This window comes from Salvelinus alpinus, chromosome 17 (genome assembly GCF_045679555.1).
Source record: "Salvelinus alpinus chromosome 17, SLU_Salpinus.1, whole genome shotgun sequence".
NCBI lineage: Eukaryota > Metazoa > Chordata > Actinopteri > Salmoniformes > Salmonidae > Salvelinus > Salvelinus alpinus.
This window is the reverse complement of record NC_092102.1, coordinates 30,981,472-31,001,075: the sequence shown is the minus strand read 5'-3', so window position 1 is coordinate 31,001,075 and position 19,604 is coordinate 30,981,472. Positions and strand designations below refer to the sequence as shown.

General features: G+C 43.2%; 1 protein-coding gene across 1 annotated transcript; it reads left to right on the top strand.

The window, feature by feature from the left end:
• Positions 1–1,510: 1,510 nt before the first annotated feature.
• LOC139542741 (bactericidal permeability-increasing protein-like) lies at positions 1,511–10,745 on the top strand. Its single transcript, XM_071348533.1, has 16 exons — positions 1,511–1,622; positions 1,816–1,925; positions 2,019–2,130; positions 2,388–2,516; positions 5,552–5,707; positions 5,787–5,850; positions 5,970–6,030; positions 6,123–6,214; positions 6,378–6,554; positions 6,974–7,033; positions 8,172–8,339; positions 8,443–8,510; positions 8,596–8,638; positions 8,830–8,893; positions 9,104–9,180; positions 10,216–10,745. The coding sequence occupies exons 2-16, from the start codon at positions 1,826–1,828 to the stop codon at positions 10,300–10,302; spliced, it is 1,458 nt and encodes a 485-aa protein (XP_071204634.1). The 5' UTR covers positions 1,511–1,622; positions 1,816–1,825; the 3' UTR covers positions 10,303–10,745.
• The last annotated feature ends 8,859 nt before the right edge of the window (positions 10,746–19,604 follow it).

The window sequence follows — 19,604 nt, the reverse complement described above, 5'->3', positions numbered from 1 at the left end:
TGTTATTTCATAGTTTTGATGTGTTCACTATTATTCTACAATGTAGAAAATAGTAAAAATTGAGAAAAATCCTGGAATGAGTAGGTGTGTCCAAACTTTTGACTGGTTGTGTGTGTGTGTGTGTGTGTGTGTGTGTGTGTGTGTGTGTGTGTGTGTGTATATATATATATACAGTATATACACGCTGAGTGTACAAAACATTCGGAACACCTTCCTACTATTGCGTTGCACCCCCTTTTGCCCACAGAACAGCCTCAATTTGTTGGGAATGGACTCTACAAGGCGTGCAAATTGTTCCGCAGGGATGCTATCCCATGTTGACTCCAATGCTTCCCACAGTTGTGACAAGTTGGCTGGATGTCCTTTAGGTGGTGGACCATTTTTGATACACACGGAAACTGTTGAGCATGAAAAGCCCAGCAGTATTGCAGTTTTTGACACACTCACAAATGTGTGCCATACCCCAGGCGCACCTATTACCATATCCCGTTCAAACGCACTTAAATATTTTGTCTTGCCCATTCACCCTCTGCATGGCACACATACACAATCCATGTCTCAATTGTCTCAAGGCTTAATCCTCCCCTTCATCTACATTGATTGAAGTGGATTTAGCAGGTGACATCAATAAGGGATCATATCTTTCACCTGGATTCACCTAGTCAGTCTATGTCATGGATAGAGCAGGTGTTCCTAATGTTTTGTACACTCAGTGTATATAACAATACAAACATATCACAACACAAACATAATGAATATTCTTTGAAATATGCCATAGCATTATTCTGCACCACCTCTTTCAGTTCCTGATTTCCAAGTTATAGTAAATAACAATTCTTCTCAGAATGAGGATGTTCTGATATGGATCACACATGTTGCTTGTTAAAGTGGACTTCTGATGCTCTCATAAGGGGCCAGCAGTGGATACCCAAGGAGTCATCCCAAGGAGTTATCCCAAGGAGTCATCAGCATACATTAAAAAAACTATAAAACAACATTTCGTTAATAAAGACATCACTCATATTTCATGTCTTGTTGGTTGGGAGCCGGTCCATGGGCCTCTTGACCAAATGTTGGTTAAAGCCAACTGGACATCAGGGACTGTTGAGAAAAAATAGTAAAAAAATAAAAATAATACGTTTTATTCTTTGTAAGCCTAATAAATGTCACAATTTAGACACTGGGTTGATGCACTATTATTCTGTTCAGTTGTTATTTGGATAAATATCTGCTACTGTATCTAGACTGGAGTGTGCTAGCTTAGACCAAGATGGAGGAAGACAATGAGTAAAGAGGGAGGCCTTATTTCATGGTACATTTATTTACTATGAGCCTTATCCTGATTCTACTAAGCACTGCTATTAAAACGTGGAGATTATAAAGCAGTCAAAAAGAAAAGTTTAACAGTCACCAGACATGGAGAGTATGGTTCCTGTTTTTCACACTCTACTTAGCAACAGTATATCTCAGCACCAGTCACCAAAGGGGATAGGTGTTCAGCAGTTTCACTTTACAATGAAACAGGAAGCTAATAGACTATATATAAATATCACATGATTTGAGCACAGTCCCAAATCAGACCTACAGCCATCTATCTACGCTAGAGCTAGAAATCAACCTAGGTAAAATTCTTCATTTTATTGTACATGCATCAATCTATAGTCTCTGTATGTGTGTATCTCTTATGCAAATCATGTTAACAAAATTATCTTTATTTGCTGATTTGCTGGATATAGTTGAAAAAAAAGTTGTTTATGGTATTTTATGAAAGCAGTACTATTTCAGAGGAACAATACTGTATATCTCTCCATATAGGGTGTTAAGCATGTTATCACTCCTAATACTGCTGCTGAATCTTACCAATCATGCTTTTGGACAAAATCCTGCAATAAAGGCCATATTGACAAATAAAGGACTTCAATATGGTAAGAAAATGCTATTTCCTCAATTGTCTTGAGTTAAAATACCAAACCAGAGAAATTGCATTTCAACAGCTACTTTATTCTTGTATCCTCCAGGGTCACACATTGGGGCTGATTGGATGCAGGAGAAGATAGGGAGTGTGATCATACCAGATGTCAGAGGTGGTGTTGACATTGGTATAGGAACGGTGCACTACGTCCTTGACGGGTACATGTTGTGGCTTTTATTTATGAAATTAAAGTAAACCATTACTGTTTATAATCTCAGAATAACGTTTAACTTAATCATCATTAGTCAAAGAACCTGCTACAGACATTTTGTGCTTTGTCCTTTGGTGGCAAAGTACCAAGAATGAGTTTGGGTCTAATATTATAACATAGTCTCCGAAGATGTTCTATTATTTAAAACAGTGCTATTGACACAATGTCCACAACATTGACTGTCTCCATCATCCTTCTCTCTAGAATCTCAGTGTCTGGGTGTGATTTTCCAGAGCCTTCAGTGGAGTTCTATGAGGGCGTGGGACTCAAGGCTGTGATCAGTGGCCTCAGCATTTCAATGAGTGGAAATTGGCACACACGTTTTGGCATCATGTGAGTGACAGCGATCAGTTTCTGTTGTCTGATAGGTGCCTGTTTTTCTATTTTTCCATCTTTTAATCTTTCCATGCTATTGGATTATGAGGGTCAGGTAGATTATTGATGTCTGTCTCCTGAAAAGGGAGAATCTTTGTTAAATGTACTGGTAACACAACTACTGGTGACACAAGGTAACACACCTACTGGTAACACAACTGCTGATGACAGTATAAGAGGAACTGATACACTGATACACTAAATCTGTACAGAGAACAAACATATTATATCTGTGACTAGTCAGATAAGAATGAGTACAGTAGTTCTCTCAATGGCTCATCCTGTTTTCACATCAGAAGCTTTGAGCTTTGAAGCCTGTTGTCACGTTCTGACTATAGTTCTTGTGTGTTTTGCTTGTTTTAGTGTTGGTCAGGACGTGAGCTGGGTGGGCATTCTATGTTGTGTGTCTAGTTTGTCTGTTTCTATGTTTGGCCTAATATGGTTCTCAATCAGAGGCAGATGTTTTGTGTTGTCTCTGATTGGGAATCATATATAGGTGGCTTGTTTTGTGTTGGGGTTTGTGGGTGGTTGTTTTCTCTGCACCAGATAGGGCTGTTTTGGTTTGCCACGTTTGTTATTTTGTTAGTTGTAAGTGTTCACAGTTTCGTCTTGTTTATTAAAGTCACGTTGAACACGAGTTACGCTGCGTCTTGGTCCGATCCCTGCTACACCTCCTCTTCTCTTGAAGAGAAGGAAGGCTGCCGTTACAGAACCACCCACCAATCTCGGACCAAGCAGCGTGGCTACGGGCAGCAGCAGCGACCCATTACACAGGACTCCTGGACATGGGAGGAAATTCTGAAGGGTAAAGGACCCTGGGCTAAGGTTGGAGAATATCGCCGCTCTCATGAAGAGCTGGAGGCAGCTAAAGCCGAGGAGCGGTGGTATGAGGAGGCAGCACGGAAGCGTGGCTGGAAGCTTGAGAAGAAACCCCAAACATTTCTTGGGGGGGGGGCTAAAGGGGAGTGTGGCGAAGTCAGGTAGGAGACCTGCGCCAACTTCCCGGGCTTACCGTGGAAAGCGAGAGTACGGGCAGACACCGTGTTGTGCGGAAGAACGCACGGTGTCTCCTGTACGTATGCATAGCCCGGTGCGGTACATCCCAGCTCCACGTATCGGCCGGGCTAGATTGAGCATTGAGCCAGGTGTCATGAAGCCGGCTCAACATATCTGGTCTCCAGTATGTCTCCTTGGGCCAGTGTACATGGCACCAGCCTTACGCATGGTGTCCCCGGTTCGCCAGCACAGCCCAGTGCGGGCTATTCCTCCTCCCCGCACTGGTCGGGCTACGGGGATCATTCAACCAGGTAAGGTTGGGCAGGCTCGGTGCTCAAGGGAGCCAGTACGCTTTCACGGTCCGGTATATCCGGCGCCACCTCCTCGCTCCAGCTCAGTAACACCAGTGCCTACACCACGCACCAGGCTTCCTGTGTGTCTCCAGAACTCTGTTTCTCCTCCACGCACTCTCCCTGTGGTGCGTGTCTCCAGCCCGGTGCCACCAGTTCCGGCACCACGCATCAAGCCTCCTGTGCGTCTCCAGAGCCCTGTACGCACTGTTCCTTCTCCCCGCACTCGCCCTGATGTGCGTGCCTTCAGCCCGGTACCACCAGTGCCGGTACCACGCACCAGGTGTATAGTGCGCCTCGAGAGTCCAGTGTGCCCTGTTCCTGCTCCCCGCACTAGCCTTGAGGTGCGTGTCTACAAACCGGTACCACCAGTTCCGGCAACACGCACCAGGCCTACTGTGCACCTCAGCACGTCTGAGCTGCCTGCCTGCCCAGCGCCGTCTGAGCTGCCTGCCTGCCCAGCGCCATCCGTCTGCCCAGCGCTATCTGAGCCATCCGTCTGCCCAGCGCCATCTGAGCCATCCGTCTGCCCAGCGCCATCTGAGCCTCCCGTCTGTCCCGAGCCGTCAGAGCCGCCCATCTGTCCCGAGCCCGTCTGGCCCTGAGTTGCCCGTCTGGCCAGAACCGCCCGCCAGACAGGAGCTGCCAAAGCCGCCCGCCAGACAGGAGCTGCCAAAGCCGCCCGCCAGACAGGAGCTGCCAAAGCCGCCCGCCAGACAGGAGCTGCCAAAGCCGCCCGCCAGACAGGAGCTGCCCACCAGTCATGAGCTGCCCACCAGTCATGAGCTGCCCACCAGTCATGAGCTGCCCACCAGTCATGAGCTGCCCACCAGTCATGAGCTGCCCTCCAGTCATGAGCTGCCCTCCAGTCATGAGCTGCCCTCCAGTCATGAGCTGCCACTCTGTCCTGAGCTACCTCTCTGTCCTAAGCTACCTCTCGGTTCGGAGCTGTCTCCTCAGTCTGATGGGGCCCTTTGTGAGGGTTCCTAGGCCAAGGTCGGCGGCGAGGGTCGCCACTCAAAGGACGCTAAGGAGGGGGACAAAGACAATGGTGGTGTCCTCGTCCAGCGCCGGAGCCGCCACCGCGGACAGATGCCCACCCAGACCCTCCCCTAGAGTTTTAGGGGATGCGTTCGGAGTCCTCACCTCAAGAGGGGGGTACTGTCACGTTCTGACCATAGTTCTTGTGTGTTTTGCTTGTTTTAGTGTTGGTCAGGACGTGAGCTGGGTGGGCATTCTATGTTGTGTGTCTAGTTTGTCTGTTTCTATGTTTGGCCTAATATGGTTCTCAATCAGAGGCAGATGTTTTGTGTTGTCTCTGATTGGGAATCATATATAGGTGGCTTGTTTTGTGTTGGGGTTTGTGGGTGGTTGTTTCCTGTCGCTGTGTTTTCTCTGCACCAGATAGGGCTGTTTCGGTTTGCCACGTTTGTTATTTTGTTAGTTGTAAGTGTTCACAGTTTCGTCTTGTTTATTAAAGTCACGTTGAACACGAGCTACGCTGCGTCTTGGTCCGATCCCTGCTACACCTCTTCTCTTGAAGAGAAGGAAGGCTGCCGTTACACCTGTTCCTTTTTTGTAAGGACTTCAAAACGAATCAAATTTCTAATAACATGATGTCTTGTCCCACTCTCTGTGTGTTTGCAGAACCGATGGTGGCTCATTTGATCTGGCAGTGTTCAATGTGGACGTGACCTCTGTGGTGCAGATAGGAAGAGATTTGAGTGGACACATTTCTATCTCTAGTGAAAACTGTGATGCCAGGGTCGGCGAGGCATCAATCAATTTCCATGGAGGAGCCAGGTATGTTTCAAAATGTATTTAGAGAGGGAGAAAGAGATTTATAATCATCATTATAATTTGGTAACCATTTTGTTAACAGTTTGATCTTCCAGCCATTTGTGAGCCTTTTCCACAATCGCATTAAAGCTATAATTGAGGAAAGAGTGAGTAAATTGATTCACTCACGATTTGTATTCCTTATACCAGTAAATGTTCAAATTATGTGGTGGGGGGGGGGTTTCAACTGACTGCATGACCATATAATGTATATCACTGCACCCAGATCTGCCCAGTGGTTGAAGAGCGTGTTACAGATTTGGAGCAACATCTAGCAGAAATGCAAGGTATTGCAGTAGGGAGAACAAAGAAAGAAAATAGGCTTCACAAATATTCTTTCTACCAGTATTGTGGTGTTCATGGTGTTTTTTCACTACAGTGTCCTTCAAGGTCAATTCTGCTCTCGTTTTGGACGTCCCTCTCACTAACTCACCCCTCGTTGATTCTATTAGCCTTGGTCTGGATTTGAAGGTAGCTTTACCTAATGTGAATGGATACAACATAACCCAATATGATTGTGTTACATGAAGAAGATAGGGTGGGGACTAGGGGTATCATACTTTGCATCAGTAACAAATTTTGTCTTTTTTAAACTCAGGATCCTTGCTCAGATTTACTGATTTATGTGTTCCAGGGTGAGTTCTACAGTGTTCAGAGTCCCACCGATCCTCCTTTTAAGGCCGAGCCTTTTAATCTGCCAGAGGACAAAGGCCACATGCTCTCCCTGGGCCTGTCTGAATTCACTGTCAACTCTGCCTCCTATGCTTACTTCTCCGCTGGACTCCTGCAGGCCCAAATAAATGACAGCATGGTGTGTGTGCATGTATGTGTTTAGGCATGTGCGGTGTGTGTTTTTGGTTTTACTATCCTTGTGGGGACCAGAAGTCCTTACAAGGAAAATGGCTATTTTAGGTTTAGAAGTTAGGTTTAGGGTTACAATTAGGGTTAGGTTTAGAATTATGGTTAAGGGTTAGGGGTGAGGGAAAATATGATATTTAATGGGAATCAATTGTTTGGTCCCCACAAGAACAGTAAAACAAACGTGTTTCTGTGTGTGTGTGTGTGTGTGTGTGTATGTGTCTGTGTGTGCGTGCAAATGTTCATGCCTCTCTGTCTGTATGTCTGTGTTTTTCTGTCAACTAGTCATTTTGCTCCTTTTAATCTAAGTATGCAAACTGTTAAGAAATCTTCCTATTTAACCCTTCCCCTTACTTCCTCTATTTATCTCAGATCCCCAAGACCTCTCCTTTCCGTCTCAACACAACCTCCTTCGGGCCTCTCATCCCTCAGGTAACACCCAGAAAATCCTTGGCCGTAGCCAAAGGTAAAATGCATTCAGTGGCCAGATTATTAGCTACACCATTTTAGTACCGGGTCGGACCCACCTTTGTCTCCTGAACAACCTGAATTCTTGTCGGAAACATTCCACAGGGATGTTGATCCATGCTGACGCGATGCCATTACGCAGTTGCTGCAGATTGTAAATTCATACTGCAAGCAGCCCATTCCATCTCATCCCAAAAATGCTCTATTGGGTTTGGCCAGCAACAATGTTCAGATACACAGTGGCGTTCAATCGTTGCTCAGTTGGTATCAAGGGACCTAACATGTGCCAGGAAAACATTCCCCACACCAGTAACGACCGTCACCAGCCTGTACTGTTGACACCAGGCAAAATGGATCAATGGACTCATGCTACTTATGCCAAATCCTAACTCTGCTATCAGCATGACGTAAAAGGAACCGGGATTTGTCAGATCAGGCAATGTTTTTCCACTTCTCAACTGTCCAGTGTTGGTGATCGTGTGCCCACTGGAGCCGCTTTTTCCTGTTTTTAGCTGATAGGAGTGGAACCCTGTGTGGTCGTCTGATTCAATAACCATCCGTGACAAAGATCGACAGATTGTGCGTTCCAAGATGCCGTTCTGCACACCACTGTTGTACTGCGCCGTTATGTCTGTTTGTGTACCGCCTGTTAGCTTGCACGATTCTTGCCATTCTCCTTCGACCTCTCTCATCAATTAGCTGCTTTCGCCCACAGGACTGCTGCTGACTGGATGTTTTTTGTTTGTCGCACCATTCTCTGTGAACCCTAGACACTGTCGTGTATGAAAAAAGCCCAGGAGAGCAGCCGTTTCTGAAATACTAGATCCGACGTGCCTGGCACCCACGATCATAGCACTCTCAAAGTCGCTTAGGTCACTAGTTTTGCCCATTCTAACATTCAATCAAACAGTAACTGAATGCCTCAATGCCTGTCTGCTTGCTTTATATAGCAAGCCAAGGCCACGTGAATCACTGTCTGTAGGAGCGATCCATTTTCGTGAACGGGGTGGTGTATTTAATAAACTGTCAACGAGTGTGTATGGACAGTGTAGTTTTGCCCTTGAACAAAATCTTTCTAAATGCACTATTTAATTCCCCCCAGCTTCCCAAGCTCTTCCCCAACATGCTGATGGAACTGCAGGTGTATGCCAGGGACGTTCCAATGTTTTCCTTCCAGGCTGATAAGGTGACACTGGAATTTCCAGGTGCTGTTAAGGCCTTTGCCATCCAGCCAAATGCTTCACGGACTCCACTGTTCAAGCTCAATGTTGTAAGTTAGCTTTTTTGGTTCATGTAAATCCTTTTCGTTATTATGTACTTTCAGAGTGCATTCTGTGCAGGGTTAATTCCAATCAATTCTTCTTTTCTTCCAGGACTCCATTTTTAGTGGGATGATACGCATTTCAGAAGAGAAACTCAAAGGCTTGATAGAACTAAGCAAGTAAGATGAGTTTCAGTTCCACTTGAATTAAATAAATACAGTTGATTTGTAAATTAATTGAGTAATACAACTCTCCATTTGCTAGTTTTACCCTGACACTTGCATCAAGTGAAGTGGGAACATTCCAGGTAGGATGCAAAGACACTGCATTACCTTTACAATGATATGGTGCACTGCTTAACCTCAGTACGCTGTGGGACGGTTTCTCCATTAGGCATGCTTGTTAGTCCAGGACTAAGCTTAATCTGTATCTGGGAAACTGGCCCTGTATGGATAAATAAAGAGCTACCAAATGTTGACAACGATCACTATTTTCCAGACTGCAGCCCTGGAAAAGTTTATGAAGCTGGGGATGAAGATTTCAGTGTTAGCTAAACTGAACGGTAAGTTCTGAAATGTATGCTGGAAAAAGAGCATACAATTCTAGAGTAGTACTACAGTCGGCCTATTCATGTTCATATTGACCATATACACATTGTCAAACCACACTTCATCATGGTATTACCTTTTAACATACAAAACCATTGTGTGTAAGCCTAATGACTGGACTGCTGAAATAGTTATCGTAAACTACTGGTGTTTGTTTGTTGCAGCCAAACTGGAGGAGGGCATTGTTTTACCCACCATGCACCACATCCATCTGGTTAACCCTGCGCTGAAGATCCAGCAGGTCTGATACCATGTATTATTTTATTGTGTTACTTTTAATCATTTTTTTAAAACTTAAAAAAAAAATCTTAACTTATTTTTCGTAAGACCGCATTGTTGGCTTGTAAATAAGCATTTTACGGTAAGGTCTACCTACACCTGTTGTATTCGGCGCATGTAACAAATACAATTTGATTGGATTTGATCTATTAGTGTATCTTTTAAACCAGCCTCAATTAGTGTAGGTTGGGAAATCTGTAAATGTGTTTAATTTGCCAGTTATGGCTACATTATTTTGAGTATGTAAGTGTGTGTCAAATCAAATGTTATGTCACATGCGCCGAATACAACTAGTGTAGACTTTACTGTGAAATGCTTGCTTACGAGCCCTTCCCAACGATGCAGAGTTTAAAAATAAAATAGTAACACAAGAGGAATACATTTAAAAAAAGAGAGTACCAGTACCAGATCAATGTGTAGAGGTGCGAGGTATTTTAGGTAGATATGTACCTGAAAGCAGGGTAAAGTGACTAGTTATCAGGATAGATAATACTATAAGTAAAATAAAGAACGGAGTAGCAGCAGCAAGTGATGAGTGTAAAAGTGTGTGTTTATGTCTGTGCGTGTAATATGTATGTGTGTGGGTTTTGTGTAGGAGTGTCAATGTAGTGTGTGTGTGTGTGTGTGTGTGTGTATACATAGTCTAGTGAGTGTGCAGTGCAGATAGGGATAGTTTGGGTACCATTAATTAACTATTTAACAGTGTGTATGTGTATCTTTACTTTCACCAAAGTAGTTCTGGCAGATACGCCAGAACTAGGAGCGGCAGGTAGCCTAGTGGTTAGAGCGTTGGCCTAGTAACCAAAAGGTTGCAAGATTGAATCCCAGAGCTGACAAGGTGAAAATCTGTTGTTCCGTCCCTGAACAAGGCAGTTAACCCACTGTTCCTAGGCCATCAATGAAAATAAGAATTTGTTCTTAACTGACTTCCTAGTTAAATAAAGTTAAAAGAAAGACAGTATTTTGGGTTCATTCAGATGTTTTTTTTCTCCCACAGGGATTTGTGTCCATTGCATCAGACCTTGATGTTAAATCTGGCGAGAGAGAGAGCATTTCTGAAGGGATTTACCCTTACCGACTCTAGGTGGTGCCTGCTAATATCATTCATTATTATCCCAGACAAAAATTATACATTACTAATTTCTTAATGTAGAACTGCAAGTAGCTACACAGTAACTAATGACTAATTCATGGTTACATTTTGCACCTAAAACACCAGCCGATTCTTATAGATTTTAAAACCTATTATTCAAGAGACAATTTTCAGCTTTGCCTAGTTTTCAGTTAATCAATTATCACATGAAATGTACTGCTTCTACTGAAATTACATTTGAGCATTGCCCCATTTTGGAAATGGATAACTCACTGATTAAAGAGAGGAACAAGACAACTTGTACTGTAACGCTGCTAAAAACAACTGATTGCAGCTCACAATAAACCTGATTGCAACTCTGGACAATAAAGCTGTGTGAGGCAATACAATGAAACACCACATTAATACACCGATAAATTTATGTTTTACTAAAAGTGTATTTCTGTTTTCTTGAAGTGGTCGCTATGGCAAGGTTTAACAAGGCTACAGTAAACATGTAGTCCCCCAAGCAGTGCTTAATTTGAGCCGGAACAGGATCCGGCACCACAGATTTGACTTATTTCGTTCAGGTGTGGTGTCAAAGGGGTCACCTTTTTTTAACCAGGTAGGCCAGTTGAGAACAAGTTCTCATTTGCAACAGACCTGGCCAAGATAAAGCAAAGCAGTTCGACACATACAACTACACAGAGTTACACATGGAATAAACAAACATACAATCAATAATACAGTAGAAAAATCTACATACAGCATGTGCAAATGAGGTAGGATAAGAGAGGTAAGGCAATAAATAGGCCATGGTGGCGAAGTAATTACAATATAGCAATTAAACACTGGAATGGTAGAATGTGCAGAAGATGAATGTGCAAGTAGAGCTACTGGGGTGCAAAGGAGCAAGATAAATAAATAAATACAGTATGGTGATGAGGTAGATTGGATGGGCTATTTACAGATGAGCTATGTACAGGTGCAGTGATCTGTGAGCTGCTCTGACAGCTAGTGAGGGAGGTAAGAGTCTCCAGCTTCAGTGATTTTTGTAGTTCGTTCCAGTCATTGGCAGCAGAGAACTGGAAGGAGATGCGGCCAAAGGAAGAATTGGCTTTGGGGGTGACCAGTGAGATATACCTGCTGGAGCGCGTGCTACGGGTGGGTGCTGCTATGGTGACCAGTGATCTGAGATAAGGCGGGGCCAGTGGGTTTGGCGACGAGAGCGTACAGGTCGCAGGGTGTGGGTAGTATATGGGGCTTTGGTGACAAAACGGATGGCACTGTGATAGACTGCATCCAATTTGTTGAGTAGAGTGTTGGAGGCTATTTTGTAAATTACATCGCCAAAGTCAAGGATCGGTAGGATGGTCAGTTTTACGAGGGTATGTTTGGCAGCATGAGTGAAGGATGCTTTCATGCGAAATAGGAAGCCGATTCTAGATTTAATTTTGGATTGGAGATGTTTAATGTGAGTCTGGAAGGAGAGTTTACAGTCTAACCAGACACCTAGGTATTTGTAGTTGTCCACATATTCTAAGTCAGAACCGTCCAGAGTAGTGATGCTGGACGGGGGGGGGGGGGGGGGGAATTAACTAATTCAAAGAACGAAAAAAGAAATAAAATAATATGGTTCTAAATGCTCAAGCGCACACACATTCGTTCTGACTGTCTGCTCAGACTAACAGCCTCACCTGTTGTTCCTGTCAATCAGACACGCAGTGTCAACCAATGAACCAAAGATGCGTGAGGGAGGGCGGAGCCAACTCACTCACAGTCACACACTGAGCAACAGAGGACTGAGAGGAAGGACAGCTGGAAAATGAGTCGGAAGCACAGAGGCATTTGGATACATTTTAATAATGTAGACAATGTTAGAGCACAGTGTAGAATTTGCCAAAACAAAATCTCATATAAAGCCTGTTCTACGCACAACCTACACCGGCATATGCGAACTGTGCACCCAACTGTGAAGCTAGCTGTAGCGGAGCTTTGAGAAACTAGCGGGCCTGCTAGTGATAGTGGTGGAGCCAGCACCTCCACACGTGAAGATGTATCCACTCAGTCAAGTAGGCCTACTCCACGACCCACAGCAACGCAGTCTTCTATGGACCAGTTTATGCCAAAGTCTATGTCTGTAGCAAAATAAGGCCAAATTGATATTGCATTGGCTAAAATAATTGCCACCGATTTCCAGCCATTTTCGATTGTTGAGGACAGGTTTTAGAAATTATAGCAATAGTCCAAATCCAATGTACACAATTCCAAGCAGGAAAACCCTTTCAAAATCACTTATTCCATAACTGTACGAGAGCACACAGGCTTCAGTGCGGGAAAGAGTCCAAAAAGCTACTGCAGTTTGCCTTACCACTGACTGCTGGACATCAAGGGTAACTACTTACATGTCAGTTACATGTCACTTCATTGAAGATTTTTCGATGTCTAGCTGTCTTCTGGACTGCTTTGAGTTCAGCGACAGACACACCTCAGAGAACTTGGGAGAGGAACTGTTGAGAGTGGCCAGAGAATGGCAAGTAGATGGAAAAGTGTTCTGTTGTGTTAGCAACAATGCAGCTAACGTAACCATTTTTAAATGGACCCATCATCCATGTCTTGCCCACACAATCAACCTGATTGTAAGAGATGCTCTGAAGGTGATGAAGCCCACTGTGGACAAAGTGAAAGCAGCTGTGGAATACTTCCACAGGAGCACAATAGGTGCTGAAAAACTAAAGTCTACACAACGCCAGATGGGAATGCCTGAGCATATGTTGAAGCGGTTTCTTGAGTCAAAGGATACCATCATCTCTACCCTGGCCATTGTCAATGCACCTGTTGATGTTCTGACCCAAGAGGAATGGGAGGTGGTGTGCAGAGTCCTGGAACCCTTTGAACAGGTCACTGTGGAGATCAGTAAGCAGTTATTACTAAATCATTATTTAATCCAGTATTATATATGTATATGAGCAGTAGATGAGAATGTAATATCAGCAGACAAAACATGAACCTGAACTAATAAGTTACTGTTCTCTCTTTTCAGCTATGTGACAGCCTCAAAAATGAGACTCCTGTGTAAGGGTCTGCAGCGAATCACAGCCAGCCGCCAGAGAGAAGCAAACGTAACCACAGGACATGTGACAGAGTTGGACACCCTATGTTCATCAATGGACAGAAAGTTCCACAGAATGGAATATAATCACGTGCTATCAGAAACCGCTGCACTTGACCCCAGGTTTAAGAAGTTACCCTTCAGTGATGCCAGAGCGATTGATGAGGCTCTTCAAAGATTAACCTCAGCAGCAGGGAGGGACAGCCCCAGCAGTCAGCTGGCTCAGGCACCAGGAAGAAGAGGGATCAGATAGAGCAGAAGCACCAGCAGTAGTCCCACAAACATCTGCTGATTGGATGCTGTTTGACGAGAGAGCAACTGGGGATGCAGCACGAAGGAATACCTCAGCAGATGCCATCATGGAGGTTCGATCCTATTTGGAGGAGCCCCTCCAAAGATCTGCAGATCCTCTGAGCTGGTGGAAGAACAAGACCTCTGTCTACCCACGACTTACTGAAGTCATGACAGGGAGACTATGCAAAGTGGCCACATCCGTTCCCTCTGAGAGGGTCTTCTTGAAAATGGGACAAATAATTACTGAGAGAAGAAATCGCATCAGCAAAGTGAGGCAGCTTGCATTTCTGAATGCAAATCTCCCATTAAAGCAAAATATGGTCAGCATTGATGTGTTCTGCTGGTTATAACATGGCAATAAAGAAGAGAGAGAAAAGAGGGACCAGTTTAATGCTTTAAGTGGGATGCTGCAGTTTTGCACATTGTTATTTATTTTTCTTTGATATGGTGCAATATTCTATTATTATGTTGTTCAGATTGTATTCGTTTTGAATTGTTACATTTATATGCACTTTGTTTATATACATTAAAAAAGTTATACTTTAAATGCACATGTGTAATAGCATCCTTATTTTTTTACATTTATTTCAATTTGTGGGATGCTGCAGTTTTGCAAATTGTTATTTATTTTTCTTTGATATGGTGCAATATTTTATTATGCTGTTCAGATTGTATTTGTTTTGAATGGTTAGATTTATATGCACTTTGTTTATATACATTAAAAAGTTATACTATATAGCATTCTTTTTCATAACAAACCAATCCATTTTTAAATACATTGTGGTTAAGTTAGAGTATGATTTCATTTAATAATTTTATTATAATTGTTTTAACACCAATCATATTCAAACTTTCGCAAACGGTTTGACTTGAAAAAATACAAAACATATTTTTTTTAAAGAGCCGTTTGGGAGCCAAAAGAGCCGGCTCTTTTTGGTGAGCTGAGCCGAACGAGCCGGCTCACTGAAAAGAGCCGGAATGCCCATCACTACGTCCGACACTCCCTGGTCCTTCAGAGTGAAAAATTACCGAATAACATCCATTGAAATGTCTGGAATTTTCCTGACGCGTATTTCAGAGGAGAGAGTGCACCTTATTTCGAACAAAGACAAATGTAGCATAAATAAGAACTAAAATCCCCTTAGCTACATAACGTAAAAAACGGTACTTATCAGATTTCACATGCTGTCGATCACAAAGAGACTAAAAGTCCCGCCCCAGGAAGCGTGTCAACCCTAGCGACGTCATTCTCGCCTCTTCCGCTCTGTTTTTATACACATATCCGAATTGTCCTTGAGCGGAACATCACTGGCAAAATGGTTGCATACTGGAGACAAGCGGGCCTTAGGTAAATGTATTCAATATTCAACAATGTCACATTTTGACTGTATTCTGATTGTAAGGTCATGCACTTAAACGATGTAGCTACTAAGTTGCATATTTGCTTGAGAGCTCTGGTGTGATTGATATCCAGCTAGCGCCAAGTTAGACGAAATTATAAACGTTCAACGAACTTGACGAGTTAGCTAATATAGCGTGTTTCCTGTGAGTTATAATCAAAGTGGTCATATCATTGGTGTGACTGACTGTGATATCACTCTGTCTTACGTATCGCCGTTATTTTTAGGACAAAAATTCATTGAAATGTGTATAATCGAAATGCTTTACTCAGTCGGTTTAAAGCAGAGCTGCCAACTCATGCGTTGGCCGTGACGCATTTGAACGCTCGAGGCACGGCTCATATCTCACGCATTGAAAAGTACTGCAATTATATTTCTAATTAGTCCATTGTATAGTCAGTGCGTTAACTTTTCAATTGTGCTCCAAATCGTGTTGAAGTCGGAACATCTGCGATTGCAATTTAACATCATAAGCGGAACGTCTATCATTGTCCTGGTTTGCCACAACACTGAACCGCGCCACATTGACGCATATGATTGGTCTAGTTATGTAAGGGATCAATTGGATTGGATGCATTTTTTTAAAGAAACACCCCTCAGGATTACAGTGGCGCTGAATGGAGAGCCAGAACATTCTCAGCTGAGTTTATAAAACTGTAAAAAGAGCAGCATGGTAGCGCTGTTTTATGTACAATGTGGTGAGCAAAATGAGGTTCCTGTTACTCCCGTCCCTATTGCAGAAATCAGCCTTTTGACAGCATGTACTAAAGTCGATTTAATCGACTTTAGTCCCCTTGTTTGGTGATTGAAATTTAGGTTGTGACAACGAAAAGGCAGCAGAGACCTGCAGTATGTAAGCAGGGAAGTTTGGTAGGGTGACCTGATTTGTAACTATGAAAATCATTTTGTCAAACAGATTGTGAACCCAGAATTGTACATTAAGTTTCTAGAGGGGGAACAATCCATCGACAAATAATTTGGTTAGGGTGTAGGGCAGGGGTCGGGAACCTTTTTGACTAAGAGAGCCATGAAAGCAAAAAAATTGGAAATTTATTTCAGTGAGAGCCATATAATATATTTTATTTCTTTCAGGCAAGCCGCAAAACGGCTAAGCACCTTCCCTCTTGACAACCAACGCACAAACAAAGCACATTGCTGTGCAAAAGCAGACCAGGATAGTTATTTCCAACTTCATCCAGCAGTGTTTTAAACTGGCGATCATTTAAGGCTCGAGCAACAATAAAGTTGATCACACGAATGACCAGCGACATCACTTCCCCAAACTGCCTGTCACACATCTGAGCACAAAGTGCCTCCTGGTGTAGAATGCAATGGAAACTTAGGATGGGTCTATTTTCATGTTCACGGAGAAGCGCCACAAATCCTTTTTTATTCCCCACCATACACGGAGCACCATCAGTACACACTGAGAGAAGTTTATCCATAGGTAGATTTTTTTCTTGAGCAAACTCCATGAAAGACTTAAATAAATCCTCACCTCTTGTGGACCCTTTTAATGGCAGAACTGCAAGACTTTCTTCGCGCAGTGTGTCACCAACAGCATATCTTGCAATCACGCTAAACTGCGACAAATGGCTCACGTCTGTTGACTTATCCAAAGCCAGGGAAAAGAACGGCGCTGCATTTATGTCCTTCACTTGCGTTTCCTCCACTTTGTTTGCCATCACGATGGTACGATCATGAACAGTTCTTGCCGACAGAGGCATGTCTTGTATCCGTTTAATTATTTTGTCTTTGTTCAGAAGATCATCAAAAAGTTCATTGGCTACATCCAGCATGAACGTTTTAGCATACTCGCCATCTGTGAATGGTTTTCCGTTCCTCACTATTGCTAAAGATCCAGCAAAGCTAGCGGAATTATAGTCACCTTGCCGGGTCCATACGCGGAGTTGCTGCTGGCTAGCTTGCACCCTGCTCAGTAGCTCTTGGCACGCTTTCTTTCTGCTGTCTCCCGCAGGGTATTTTGATGCAAAGGTAGCATGGCGCGTGTCGAAGTGCCGCTTTACATTCGACCGTTTCATCGATGTAATTTTGTCATTGCAAATTAGACACACCGCAGAACCTGCTCTCTCCACAAAGGCGAATTCTTCGGTCCATTCGTCCTGAAATGTACGATACTCGTCATCTTTTTTTCTTTTCGCCATCTTCTTCGTCGAAGGGTTAGCTTTGAGCTAATGACCGAGCAGACTGATTCAAAAGGAGGCGTTTACCTGTTTTACCTAGCAACGGCCAACGTAGGCCAGTATCATTTAATTAAAATATCTGCGAGCCAGATGCAATCATCAAAAGAGCCACACCTGGCTCGGGAGCCATAGGTTCCCGACCCCTGGTGTAGGGGCTAATTGATGTCGTCTTGACTTCAGGAGATTTTATCTATTGACTTTGTCTGAGTGGAACAATTCTCATTCTTAACAATGGGCTAAAACAGAATAATTACTGTTTTGTCTGCAAGAACACTACTGTTATTCCCCACCCTTTTTTTATTTGACTTCTTCACAATTTTTTCAGTGTTTGAAATCTGGTATGCCTACTTGTCTTTGAAAATGAATTGAGGCTATGTATTTTTGCAGCCATTCATGGACAGTTTTGAATAAGTTATACAAATAAGTGTAACGGATGTGAAATGGCTAGCTAGTTAGCGGTGGTGCACGCTAATAGCGTTTCAATCGGTTACGTCACTCGCTTTGATACCTTGAAGTAGTGGTTCCCCTTGCTCTGCAAGGGCCGCGGCCTTTGTGGAGCGATGGGTAACGACGCTTCGTGGGTGACTGTTGTTGATGTGTGCAGAGGGTCCCTGGTTCGTGCCCGGGTCGGGGCGAGGGGACGCCATAAAGTTATACTGTTACATAAGCATGGGATATTAAATGCTCCAAGAATCAAATATAATTTGACATTTTAGTATTTTGTACATGCTAGGCAGTGATGGTAGGGGGACTCACAACTCATAAACACATCCTATGTAGAGTTAGATAATGGCAAGGATCTTCCACTAGTAGGCATAAACTACCTGAATGTTGATATTCAATAGATTTTCTTAAAGGTTGGGTGATTTTGAGAAATAAATTGTTATAGCAAGGACATTTTCAAACACCCAGCGCTTGGGAAACAGATCAGGGGTGGCCAACCTTCCTGGAGAGCAAGAAGGATTTTCTTTCAGTCCTATTTGAAAGATACAACATTTTTGTCCTTACCATGAAAGGAGTCTCTTAACAAGGAGACTGCAATCTATGATTTGGTTACCCACTGTCATCAACCATGAATATTTCCTGTGCAGAGCCTTGGTGTAGTGGTAACACTCCCCGGGCACTTGTCATATACAACTTTCCACCTAAGAACAGGAATCAATCCCTGCTTCAACCTTCTCAATGTTTCTCCCATTTCCCTATCACATTTCATTACTGTCTGAATAAAGTGTCAAACCACCTAAGAACTTTAATTTCATCCCCTCCAAAAATCACAAAGTTGTAGAATTGAGTGTTAATTCCATGTCCAAAGCATCCAGAATACACCTGACCAGTGTTTTTTCTTTTTTCTCTTCTCTCTCTCCTCCGGTCATAGGTGTAAGCCATGTCAAAATACATAGAATTGCAGGAAATTGGCTTTAAAACAGTACAATCTTCCTGGGGGAGTACCCTCAATCCCCCCCGTCTAGGTATCGTGCCAGGGGGCAAGGAAATTCATAGTAAATCTCACTCGAAGCTTTCTTCAAAAGTTGTCAGCCCTGGCTAAAGTGTGTTTCTTTCTGTGTCCACTGCAGCTACATTCGCTTCTCTGCGATCTGCGCGAGTGCAGTGCGAGCAGCACTGAAACCACAGTTCAAAGTCGAGGCAATGAAAGTTGCAGAATCCAGCGTCAAAGTCTACGTCCCAAAGGCTATAGCATGTGAGTATTGAAAGGACAAATCACTACAATCTTTTTAAATAATAATTGTATCCATCTACCACCTCCTAACCATTACACAATATTGCTTCATGTACTCTTGCTGCTTGGGCCATCACACCTGATTTATATTGATTCTATTTACTGCAACTGCCAAGTAAGCATGTCAAGTATTTGCCTACTAAATCAGTCTGATTTATTCGGCAAGTCAACTATTTCTCATTACCATAGTAATGAGAAATAGAACACTACAGAACTGCAGATTATCAACAGACAGTAATCACCATAAATTATATATTGTCTGATTGGCTATGGGCATTACTCTCTTTTCATAATCTGCAGTTCTCAAGCAACTAGAACAAGTAGCTAGATAACATCAATAGTTAAAAGTTTCTAAGATCGTTTTCCCCTCTTTATCTTGCAGGATCTGAATACATGTAGTGGATGTTCTTCGGGGCCAAGAGGATTTTTCAAAGTCCCGGCCAACATGTCTGTCTTTGTGAATGGATGAAAATGCAAGGGTTAAATCTAGATTTGTGGATAGACGGGGGACCTAACAGAATGGGAATGTTGTTTTTCCTTTAATTTGTAATTAAGAAAATGAATTA